The sequence below is a fragment of the Diceros bicornis genome, chromosome 8 (assembly GCF_020826845.1).
Source record: "Diceros bicornis minor isolate mBicDic1 chromosome 8, mDicBic1.mat.cur, whole genome shotgun sequence".
NCBI lineage: Eukaryota > Metazoa > Chordata > Mammalia > Perissodactyla > Rhinocerotidae > Diceros > Diceros bicornis.
Genome location: NC_080747.1, coordinates 5,701,182 through 5,713,821, shown reverse-complemented (window position 1 = coordinate 5,713,821; position 12,640 = coordinate 5,701,182). Strand labels below are relative to the sequence as shown.

The 12,640-nt window shown below is 51.2% G+C and overlaps 1 protein-coding gene across 3 annotated transcripts in view; it reads right to left on the bottom strand.

Moving 5' to 3' along the window:
• The window catches only part of JAKMIP1 (janus kinase and microtubule interacting protein 1), a 128,848-nt gene that overhangs the window by 13,336 nt on the left and 102,872 nt on the right, over positions 1-12,640 (bottom strand). For all 3 annotated transcript variants that reach the window (XM_058546697.1, XM_058546698.1, XM_058546700.1), the window contains exons 6-8: positions 10,342-10,488; positions 9,249-9,389; positions 7,430-7,489 (exon numbers count right to left, since the gene is read on the bottom strand). In XM_058546697.1, the coding sequence (XP_058402680.1) occupies positions 7,430-7,489; positions 9,249-9,389; positions 10,342-10,488 (348 nt within the window). The remainder of the gene's footprint in view (positions 1-7,429; positions 7,490-9,248; positions 9,390-10,341; positions 10,489-12,640) is intronic.

Genomic DNA, 12,640 nt, shown 5'->3' with positions numbered 1-12,640 from the left:
AAGCTTCTCTAGGCTTAACATCAAAAGTAAAAGCCCTCATAGTGGGAAAAAATGGACAGATTTTACCATAAAAAATTAAAATATAGTAAAGCAACATTAAAAGACAATTCACAAAAGAAAAAACATATACAGCCAAGGTCATATATATCTCTCAACTTCAACAATGCTTGATACTCTTCCTTTTAAAGCACCCATGACACGAGCTGTGTAACCATATCATGCTATGAGATTTAGTGCTGACTAAATCTTCAAGTCATGCTTCCAAATGAGCTGCCACCCAGCCAGAGTGGGCACTGGTGCAGGGATGGGCCTGTGACCAAGCTGAGCCAAGGAGCACCAGCCCTGGGACTTTGGCTGGTACCACTGAAGAGAGATGCCCTCCCACCACAGAGCTTGCTAGGCAAGTGTAATGGCAGCCTGAAGCTGTTCAAGCCGTCTGGGCCACCACACGGGGAGAGGCAGCTTGAGAAAGAGGCCCACCCAGAGGAAAGCAGAGATGAAAGGCAGAGAGAGACAGGTTCCCGGCAACACCACGTGAGCAACCAGATCCAGCCATGCCTATAGTCAGCCGCCTCTAGATTTCTCAGTTATATCACTTCTTGTCTTTGCTTAAATGACTTTGAGTATTTGACACTAACAATAGAAAGAATCTTGCCTAATGGGGGGAGGGTAAGGTAATCCTAGAAATCGAGCTATCTGCAAACTGTTGAGTTCTGGGACAAGTCTAAAGGCTGATTTCTCTCTGAGCTGCTCTGCACCTGCGCGCTCAAGAAAAACCAAGGACAGCCTTTCCACGGCCAGTGTTACCAGCTGCAACAGCTGCCTGAACTTCAAGGATTCGTGGCTCTGCAGAAACCATGAGACATGTCCAGTCGGGTTGGCTCCTGGATCTACTCAGACTCCCACCTCTGCTGGAAGCTCCTTAAGGGTGGTGACACCTCCCTGTGCTCTGTCACCTAAATTTCGCCATGCCCGAGGCCAGTGCTCCACAGATGATGGCTAGAAGCATGGGGGGATGGAAGAGACTGAGAGCTGCACTGCCTTGGCCTTCACGGCTGAGCCCACTGTGAGCAGGAGCGGCTACAGCCACTTCAGATGGGGACGGATGTCTGACTGCAATGACCTTTGCTTTTTCTCAGCACCTGACCCAGGGAGCCAGACTGGAGACTCCGGGCATAAGCCAGAAGTGCTGGGCTCCCACCCCATTCCCTAGGGTGCTGGGCAGACCATGTGGCCCCCAAACCCAGCTCCCCATGGCCCCCATCACCCCTCATTCAACCACTGGCATCATCTGAGCTCTTCCCCTCACTGAGCCCCAGAGGGAGCCGACGTGGAGACTGACAGTAAGACGCTGCACCACACACTTGGACAGAAGGAGCAGAGGGCTGAGGAAATCCAGGGAAACGCTGTCTAACCCCGTGGGAGGGGCGAAGGCTGGAAGGAAACAGGGACAGCTAAGCTGAATCTTGAAGGAGCAGGAGGCGGCGAGCAGAGGAGGTCAAGGGCGTTGGCTCCAGCAGGGTCTGGGGTTGAGGCAGCACGGCAAGCCGAGGGACTGGAGCCAGGGTGTGCAGGGAAGAATAAAGCAGGAGCTGAGCGGGCTGGATCCCGGAAGGCCTTGAGGGCCTCGCCAAGGAGCCCCAACGTCATCCCCCAGGGAAATGGGGAGCCAGTAGAGGATTTTTAGGAAGAAGGTGGCAGGGTCAGACTTGTGCCTCAGAAAGATCCTTCTGGCAGCTTTTGAGGGGAGGGAAGATGCTGGAAGCAGGGGGAGCAGCCAGGGAGCTGTTGCAACGATCGGATGAGGGCCTGAAGGAAGGCGGTAGAGACAGAGGAGAAAGCATGGCCTGGAGGGAATGGGCTGGAATCAGGGAGCTTGTGCCCCCTCCGCTCCCCACTGGGTCTGGAGTCCCCTCCTAACGCCAGGCAGGAGGCCCAGGAGCCTGCAGACCAGCCCCCCAGTTCCTCTCCTGAGCCCGAGGCTCTTGCCCCATGTCCATTCCCGGCATGGTGGTTTCCTGCCCTGCTTGAATTCATCGCCGAGAACCACCATGACTTCCTCTCTATCCCAAAGTCTTCAAGCATGGCCTGGATGTCCCTGTGGTCACTGCCATGCAGGATAAGAGGTGCCCTGGGCAGGCTCTGTGGCCAGGTCAGGCCCCTAGCTCTGCTGCCTCCTCCCCATTGCCCAGCAACCTGCAATGCTGTCCCAGGTTGGGACAGTGCAGACTGTGCCTGGCTATGCGGCTTACCCGCCCGGGCATGGCCCAGGACACAGGCTCTGCATGTTTATAATTGTCCCCGTGTCCTATCTCCAGCATCCAAATCTTCCCAAGTCCTTTACCAAAAGGCCCCACAAACCCAGCAGGCAGGACACAGAGCCTCCCCCAGAGGGGCCTCCTGTGCTTCTGATGTGGGGCTCGGCCACACCCCTGGCCAGGTGGGCCCAAGGTCCTGCCACCAGCTTCCTCTCTCTCTTTGATTAAATTGTAAGACATGAATCATGGCAACTGTTGTGGAGGAGGGAACAGGTGACAAGGTCACTGCCCAGCCCGGAGGGAACAAGCCCTTGCCCCCTTCAGGGAAAGAAACCCCTGGCAAAAGCCCCCAGCTGCATGCCAACCGCAGGGAGCCCTGCAGACAGGTGAGACGTGAAGCGACGGATAGTTCACTCAGTCGATGTGCTTGAGCCCCATGGGGCGGGAGCGCTGCACTGGGAGCTGCGCATAGCGGGACAAATGAGGCATGATCCAGCCCTCACCACGCTCATGGGCTGAGGACAGAGCCGTGGGCAAGGACTGTCCAGGAACAAAGTCAAGTGGAAACATCTACAAAGGGAAAAAAAGATTCTTTTGGCTACTTAAAAATGGAAAATGTGTGCAAGTAATGAACAACGCTCGGGCGTCCCAGCCAGGCAAAGGTACTGCACGCTGGCGCCCTGGTCCTGCCCTCTGCCAGGCAGCAGGCTTGGCCTTGGGGGTGCAGGGTCAAGTTTGGAGAGGCCCTAATGTCCTATCAGAATGCCTCTGGAGCCACTGACCAGCAGTGACCTTCCAGAAGCCCCTCAGGCATTGGCCGCCTCCTGGTGGCAGCAGACCCAGGGTGCCCTGGGGAAGAGGGGTCATGGCACCCACACTGGCCTGAGGAAGGGCCTGCTCTTCCAATGGTGGTTTAACGTTTCCTAGGATGACTCCCAGGATTCTTCCCAAAGGACAGTCCTCCCTAAAGGGCATCGAGATGGCACCTCACTGTTATCTGAGACTCTCTCTCTAAAAGCACGGGACATGAATTAGAATGGAGGGAGGGCAGGGCCTGGGAATCTGCATTTAACAGGCCCTCCAACAGAAACCTATTGCTTTAAATGAAGGGAGAAAGAGAAACCATCATTTATTGATTCCCCAACTACATGTCAGGCATAAAGCTAGAAGCTTAATTTACCCTCCTGGACGTGATGCTGTTGTAAGAACCAGGAAACTAAGGGTCCCAGAGTCCAGTGCCACACCTCTAGCGGCTGGATCTGACCCCCACTCTGCCTCATCCAAGAGTCCCAGCCCCACTTTCAACCAAGGCGCGTGAGCAAACTGTACTAATTTTAGCCATTGTTCCTTTGCCCAGCTCTCTACTAAGAGAACCCCCTATGCTTGTAGAGAGTATTTTTCAATGGCCACAACTCAATTTACCACCAGTGCCATGGCGGAGGCTCTGTTTAGAGTTAGGCCTTGATGCTAGACCTTCTGCAGAACAAGCCCCCTTCCCCAGACATGGCCCAAGAACCAACTGCTCAGGGCCCTTCTCCTGCAGCCCCTCAGTGGGGGCTCAACTAGCAGCTGCCTGAGGCAGAGACAGCCAACACCAGTCTTGTCCCCAGGAGCCCAGTGAGACAGAATCAGCATCCCTCAAGGATGTGAAGCCCCCCTGGAAGACAAGAGTTGACATCACTGCCCTGCCCTAACCACATCTTCACAAACTGGGGGGAGGGTGTGGAATTGGAGGAGCCCCTCCGGGGCACAGTCCAGGGAGGCTTGTAACAGCCCTTCCAAAAGAGAGTCAGGGCTGGAGAGCAGGGATGGGCTGTCAGACTTCTGGAAAATTCTGGAACCTACAATGCATCCACCACTATATTCTGTTGAGCAAAGACCTGGGCAAAGTGGTAAAGCACATGGATGCATAAGGGACAGGGAGCAACGGAGGGATTTAAGGGGAAAAAGAAACTACTGAACCCCTGTGGCCTGTGTGGGAGAAGAAAGGGAAGACACCCAGGCCTGACAGGCAGCCCTGGGGGACCGAAAACCCTGCTCAGGCCACTGATGGATCCAAATACTCATTCCATCCTGCGACGGACAACACTGGGATTATAGGAACATGGGGGGAAACCGATCTATGCTGAATCTTGAGAAAAATAAAAGATATTGGTGGGTCACAGAAACAGTAAGTGGGAAAGACCCTGAACCAGCTCAGAAAAACTCCCATGGAGATTCCCATACTTGGCCTTAGAGTGGCACTGAACTATTTTAATTAAAGTGACAGAACAGGACAATCCAGTGTCATGCAAATTCATTTTTCCAGTAGGTAATTCACTTATTCAGTCAACAGCTATTTAGAGACACTTGCTTTGTGCAGGCAGCTACAGGACACGGTGAGCAGGACACAGCCTCACCGTGCTGGATGTACAAGCCTAGCAAGTCGTAAGTCAATTCTAGGCCTTCGTAAAGTTCTCTTCCCATAAACAGTCAGAAATAGGAAAAGGGAAAACATCATCTTTTCTTATTGCAAGCATTCTGATACAGTTTTGAAAAATATACTCATGACTCCACATTGGGTTTCCCAAAAACCCTACTCGGAAGCTTTATGGGGTGTATAATGCCACCGCACATCCAGTTAATGGGACACATTGAATAGCTGGAGATTGTTGCTTTTTAAACGTCTGTCCCACAGTGAAAATGGCGTTCACATACACTACTGGCAGCTGTGAGAAATGATGCAACTCTTCTGTAAGGTGGGGAGGGAAGGGGGGCACGTGTTCTTGATCAAAGCCCTCACACCGTCTGAGCCACATTTCGACTGCTGGGAATCTATCCGTGGGAAGTATCCAGACAGCGGACACAGCTTTCTGAACAAAAGGAGTTTGTTGTGGGGACATTTACGGAAGCAGAAAGTCCAACAATAGGGAAAGGGTAGTCACTTAAGGAAATGCTCGACACTCAGGGAGCAAAACAGAACTCGCCGGGAAAGGGCTGTCTGTGTAAGCATAAACACACTTATTGCGGCATTACGCATAACCACGAGGGGCTGGAAGCAAACACGCCCGACAGACGCAGAATGGTGAACAACCTGATGGCCCATCTACTCAATGGATTATGTAGCCATAAATATTTATACTTATGATGACCTGGATAAATGCTTTACAGTATAATGTTAAGTAAAAAAACAGGGTGCAACACGGACAGAGAAAACTGTATTGTGGTTACCAGGGGCAATGCGGGTAGGGGGTGGGCACAAGGGGTGAAGGGAGACATGTATATTTGGTCATGGACAAACAAAAATGTACAACCAAAAATTTCACAATGTTATAAACTATTAAAACATCAATTTAAAAAATGGTGCAAAAGTGCCTTCTATAGTTACAGTTACATTCCAAAAGAAAGAGCAGAGTGAGGACTGGAGGGTCACATTAAAATGCCAACGCCGAAAGCGTCGGGGAGGTCCTGTGGGTGTCGTGTCTCTTTTTATTTCCCAGGTAGTCCTCAGTGTGGTTGTACGACTTCCACAATAAAAATATATCTTTACAAATAAACCAGTTCCCATCTCTGAGTTTCTTATGTTAGTGCGTAGAGATCTGCACCTCATCCAACTTGACTTGATGCCACAGCTTGGGCCTCAGAGCCCCAGACTTTAGTTTGATTTTCAGTCTTGTCAATTTACTTTGTCTCTTTATTTCTGTATTTAATATCTATACGCTTCCTGAAACTGTAAAATGGAAAACTTAACCCCAACCTCGCAGGGCTGCTGTGAGGATTAAATGAGATGGTGTGAAGAACCACTCATCCAAGTGTCCGGGACACAGCAAACCATCGACGAGCACAGACTGGATGACGTTACCCTGACTGTGGCACTAGATACACTTTATCTGGCCCACAGTGTGTATTATAAACATTTGCATCAACATTTAAAATCCTCAGATTTTACATAAAGTAAGGTCTTATGAGTTGATTTGGGTCTCCCAAGAAAGATATGTTGAGGTCCTAACCCCCAGTCCCTCAGAACGTGACCTTACTTGCAAGTACGGTCATTGCTGAAGTAATTAGTTAACATGAGGTCACACTGGAGTCGGGTGGACCCCTGATCCAATAGGCTTGGTGTCCTCATAAGACGGCGGCCATGTGAAGACACAGGCACACAGGGAGAATGGCATGAGACGATGAAAGGGGAGGTTGGAGTGATGCAGCTGCAAGCCAAGGAAAGCCAAAGACTGCCAGCAAATCACCCGAAGCTAGGAAGAGGCAGGGACTCCCCTACAGAGGGAGCACAGCCCTGCCACACCTTGATTTTAGGTTTATAGACTCCGAAATAGAGACAATAAATTTCTGCTGTTCTAAGCCAGCCAGTTTGTGGTACTTTGTTATGGAAGCCCTAGGAAATAACGCATAAGGATCCCCATTTCTTTTGAAAGACTGGAATATCTGACACCACCTGGCTCACTTCATTATAGCAATGGAGGCCCAGTCTGCCACAGTCCCCATCACTCCCTACAGCCACTCTGACACTAAAGCCATATATGTGAGGCCATTCAGCATCACAGCTGCACTGCTGTTTTCTTTAGAGAAGAGAAATATTTCTCTATAACTGTATCTCTATCAAAAGATAAACCATTTATGGATTTAAATGCAAACTAGGTCTTTTTTTTTTATATCTGTCCCAATTTACTCTTTTACATTCCAGCTCAGTCCCTGTGGGCGTCTGTGTTTTCTGCACACAGCTCTGCTCTCTCCGCCAGGACATTTGGACACTGTCACTGTAAAACTACATCTTCCAAAAAGAACACAGTTCTGCATCATTCCAAAAAAGCGCAAAGCTCCTGATTCTTCAGAATAGGATATAAGATGATGTAAACCAAGCCTGAGTGTCTTTTAAATCCTTCAGAAGGTCTAAGTATTTATGTCTTTAATTTTGGGTGAGCAGCCCCTGAGACCTAATACAGCATTCATCCGTAAGCTTTCCATGAATAAATTACAGTACCCAGGTCCATGGCTATAACTCACGTTGCTTTGAGAGACAGCAATAACTGTTTCACCATCAAACAGGCAGAGATGTGAGTGTCTCTGCCTTTACGGCCCCTCTGTGGATTGCTTGCCCCTCTCTCCCTGGCCCATCTGCCCTGCAGGTCTCGGCTCAGCGACAAAGCAGGGCAGCTGCACCATCACAGGCTCACCTTGGGCGGCTTCAGGCTTTTCCCGCGTTGTCTTTTGGAGCGCAAGAGCCGTTCTCGCTCCTAGAAGGAAACACAGCTGTTGGCATTTTCAACCAGCCTCACATCACACCAACCAAACCGGATCCCAAAGGATGCGACTTACAATGCTGCCTGCCTGCCTGCACCGGGCGTGGGTCAGACCAGGTTCTCAGCAGCCAAGCGATGGCTGCTTCTCAGAATGGAGAGCTACAGAGTGACACCATTTACCAAGTCCTTAACTGGACTTAGATTGTCCCAGAAAGAAATGCCAAAATTTGCCAGTGCCAGAAAACTCCAGCCTGTCGGCTTGGGGGCTGGAAGCTGTAAAGCATGAGGCAGTGTGGATTAGACGGCTGCTCCATCAGAGACCGCAGCAGAGAGGGAGGAAGCTGCAGCTTTGCGCTCAGACAGAGCTGGGGCCGAATCCCCGTGGGGTCTCCTCCGGGCCAGGGGACAGGCTTTATTTCTCTGATTCTCAGCTTCTTCCTTTGCTATATGGGGCTAGAACCTGCCCTGCAGTGTTGTCTTAAGAAGGAAACAAGAGACTGTGGGTACCTTTTGTCGGTAAAATTGGCACCTGCAGAACAGTAGCAGGAGTAGCAGCATTCCACCCCAGACAAAATCCATCAATTCTCTCCTTCCTAATCAAGGCTGCCTTTCCCCTTCGGCTGCCAGAGACAAATCAGGTGCTTAGCCCTTATGGCCTACCCATCTGGCCCTCCTGATCTTGACTGATGCTATCTTTATTTTCTCTAGTCTTATCTGTTTATTATTCCTCTTTCAATTTTATCATCATTTTATTGAATGTATTTTTTCATCTTATGTTGTGTTAAGTCTTGTGTAATGAAGCAAAGATGAATGGATGGATGCATGGGGGAAGGAAGAAGGGGTGAAAGGAAGGAGGGGAGGAGGGAAGGAGGGATGGAGGGATGGATGGAAGGAGGGATAAAAGGAAGGAGGAGGATGGGAAAGAGGAATGGAGGGAGGGAGGGATGCAGAAATGGAGGCATGGAAGGATGGAGGACTGGACGGAAAGAAGGATGGAGGGAAGGAGGGGAGGATGGGAAGACGGGAGGATGGATGGATGGATGGGAAGATGCATGGAGGGACGAAAGGGAGAATGGAGGGATGTGTGGGTGGGTTGAAGGAACTAAAGAAGGAAGGAAGGAGAGAGTTAAAGAGATACACAAGCGAAGTGAACTTGACAATTATGCTCAAAGACTTTTCTAGAACTTTGATCACTGGCTTTTCTACTCTGTGAAGACACACGAACGAAACCATCACATTCCCTCTTGGGTAAGCAGAACAGCAGAACACATTTTACTTCTCGGATCCGTCTAAAGCCCACTGCAGACGCTCCCTATGGGCACTTAAGCTCCTGCCACAGAGAGCTGCAGAATTCTCTGGATATAACACTTCACCTACTTAAGACACACTCACCCCCCCCCCTTCATCTTATACAGATACACACAGTCCTTCAAACTCTGGTCTGATTAGGAGGTTCAGGCTTCCAAGCTCCCGGTCTGTAACAACTAAGCTAAAATAGAAATCAGCCTTCTCAGGGACAGATCGCGCCCACTCTGTAGAGGCCAGGAGACTCACTCTTAAACTGATGCTGCTTCCCAAGGGCAGCAAACCGGGGAGAAGATCTGAGGAAAAGAGCAGCCAGGAAACTGCTCCCGGGATGAGCTCGGCGAGCCCCACCGGCTTCAGCAGCATCGCCCTGAAGCCCCGACGCCATTCCTGACCCCTGTCACTTGGCGTCACACCAAGCGAGGGCTGGCACCGAGCACAGACGTACCAGCGAGAGATCGTCGATGACATGCTGCTGCTCCAGCACCTGCAGCCGCAGGAACTCGATCTCCTGCTCGTCCCGCGTCAGGCTGAGGTCGTTCAAGGAAGTGTGCCGCTTCAGAGATGCCTGGGCCGACAGCTTTTCCTTCTGCAGCCAGAGGGGGAGAGAGCACTGCAGGGCCGCTTGCCCACGGCGTTTGTGAAGGACCCACCGTGTGCGTCAGGGCACGCAGTGTGGGCTCAGGGATACGGGGAGGAAGGATGGATAGAAGGATGACAGCCCTCTAGTCTCCAAGCTGGAGGAGTGGACAGCTGAAGACCAGAACCAAGCCTGAGGCTCGGCTGACAGGCCCTACTGCAGAGGGAAAGGGCTGGGCAGGCATTGTGGGCGGAGGTGGACGTCCGAACCGAGCCCTGAAAGCTGGACGAGAAGCTGGGGGAGGAGAGTGCACCAGGCACAGCGATTACACACACTCACCCCTGGACCTGTTAGGGTACCGGGAGAAGGGGTTCCACCTCTCAGAGCCTCAGTCTTCTCAGCTGTCAAATGGGGGTGACTTACACTCCTTTGGACAATGAATCTAAGAGTATTCTATAAACCATCAGCTACAAGACACCACCCTGACCACAAAGACCAATCATTCTTGTTGGAGCAAATAAAAATCCCTTATGCAAAGCACTTAGAGCAAAAATCCTAATTGCTTTCGTATACTAAGCTTCCATAATGAGCCAGGTGTTCTGTGAGGCCTTTCTATGCCATCATTCCATCCTCTTAATAACCCTGCAACATTGATATTTTCATTCCCATTTTGTGGATGAAGAAACTGAGGCACAGAGAGAACGAGAGATGTCTAAGGACACAGGGTAGCAGAGAGCAGAGTTGGGGTGTCTCCCTCCAGGCACAGGCGCCCGCAGCACTGTAAATTCTGGAGAAGTGGAGAGCAGGAGAGGTGAGTGTAGCCTGATACTGCTCGTGAGGCTTCCAGGTGGAGGTGGTGGGAGGGGGCCCCTGAGGAGTGCGCACCGTGAGGGTCAGGGGCTGGAGAATGCCAGATACAGATTAGAATTCGGGGGCTGGTCCCAAGTGGCCGATGACTTACCATTTCCACGTTCTCCCTCGTGAGGTTCTTGATTTTCTCCTCCATCCTCTGGATGCTCTGCAGCAAATCCTCATTCTTCTTGTTCATTCGCTTGTTCTTCTCCACAAGGGGCTTTAGCTGGACCTCCGTCTCACGGGAGCGTTTGAGCTACGGTTGGAAAGACAGAAGGTCAGGTGGCTATAAGACCCAGTGGATGGCTGACGTCACACCCCAGAGGCCAGCAGAGATCCAACCTGGGCCCTCCTTGGGACCGGAGCTCCTAATGGACCACGTTTCCTGGGCAGTGCGCACACCAAGAAGAGCCCACAGACACCTGGCTTCCAAATGCGGATCCCACCTGAGCCTCAGAGGGCCCTGGCTAAGGCGACAGGAGGGGGCTGCAGCCCAATGCGGGAGGCCCACAGATTTGCCTTAGGTCACCCCACTGGCAAGTAGCCTGTGCTGTGTCCACTAGTCCACGTTTCCTTTACCTCTGGCATAACCCCCAGAGGTCATGAGTCACATGCATTAAGGTCAATCCAACTACCTAGCCCCTCCTGGCCAGCATTCCTCCCCAAGTACAGATGAGCAGAGAGCTCAACACTCTTCAGACAACAGATAACCCCTGGGCCCCACACATGCCAGGCTCAGTGCTGGGGGTACGCAGACAAATATGGCAGCATCCAGCCATGGAGGCGCTCCCCGAGTCCTCTGAGCACAGTTCCTACTGTGCGGGGTGTCCTTCCAGTCTCTCCGTGTGATCAGCATCTGGGGAGTCTATCTGGCACCTGTGTCCTGTGCTGGGGGCTGGGTCTAAGGGATGACAGGACGGGGTGCCCAGCCAACAGACGGGGAGGAGGGAAAAGACAGTGACGGAGGTGAGAACACCGTGAGACAAGTGCAGTGGACACTCCAGGCAGCGGAACTACACGTCCCGAGGCTCAGAACAGGCAAGAACATGGTGTGTTCATGCAGCCTCCCTCAGGCCAGTGAAAACACAGGGTGTGGGGCGATGGGCAGAGAAGGGGCAGGCATGGGGAGGCCTGACTGAGGGAGCCGGAGAGCTCTGTCATTTCACTTCCACCCTCAGCCCCTGAGGGCTTTGAAGCAGGAGCACTCTGCAGTCAGGTCAGCCTTCTAGAACAATCTATCACTCTGACTGCTGTGTGGGGGACAGTGAGAAATGACAGCAGTAGGGGGACAGGGAGCAGGGACTGCAGAGGCTGCACAATTAGAGGCACCCACTCTTTTTCCTTCTGAGTACAGTGTCCTCAGTGACACATTCACTTTCTAGCTGTTTGACCAGGGCCGAGTTCTTAGCCTCAGTTTCCTCATCTATGAGATGGGAATATAGTAGCATCTGCCTCTAGACTTGTTGTGAGAATTAAATGCGCAGTGATAATCTTCACAGGGTTATTTTAATGGACGAGAATTATAAACAATTTAAATATCCATCACTGTCACGACAACGACAGGAATAGCCACTGCAGGTATCAAGTACTCACCATGTGTCCAAAATGGTGTTAAGCCCTTCCAGATATTCTCTCTCATCCAGCCCTCACCACAACCCTAGAAGGGGGCCCCAACCCCATCCCCATCCCCATCCCCAACCCCATGTCATAGACAAAGAACCTGACCACAGAGAGGTGGGGTGATATGCTCATGGCCACACAGAAAGTGCTAGAACCAAGAGTCAAACACAGGGGACTGACCCAGACCCTTGCTTTTAGTCACCAGGCTGAGAAAGTTAAGACAAAACACTCTGACAGTAGTCATTAAAATATAAAATGTACCTTTGACCCATACATCCTACTTCTGGAAATCTACCCCATAGAAATAAAGTGAGTAAAGACAGAAATGTATCTTTTATGTGGCATCATTTGCGGCAGCAAAGAAACGTGAAACAGCCTAAGTATCCCCCAGTAGAGGAGTGACAGAATAGACCATGGTATGTCCACACAGCAGAGTATGATGCAGCCATGAAAAAGACACAGGGACATCTCCGTGCACTGATGGGCAGTGCTGTCCTCGATTAATCAAGCAGCAGAACAAGACATGGGGGGGGCGGGGCCCATTCTGTAACCACAAAACAAAACAACAAAACGACAAAGCCTCTCGGTGGGGGTCAGTATGTTTAAAGAAGCCTTAAAAACATGGAAGCAGCACCTCAAGCTGTTGACAGAAGTTACACCTCATGATTTTGAGAGGGAAGTGCAGCATCTTAATTTTTACTTTACACACTGCAGTGTAGCGTGAATTGTTTCAGGCAGCCTGTATTTTTTTCTAATCCACCAAGTAAACTATTATGCAGCTCAGGAGG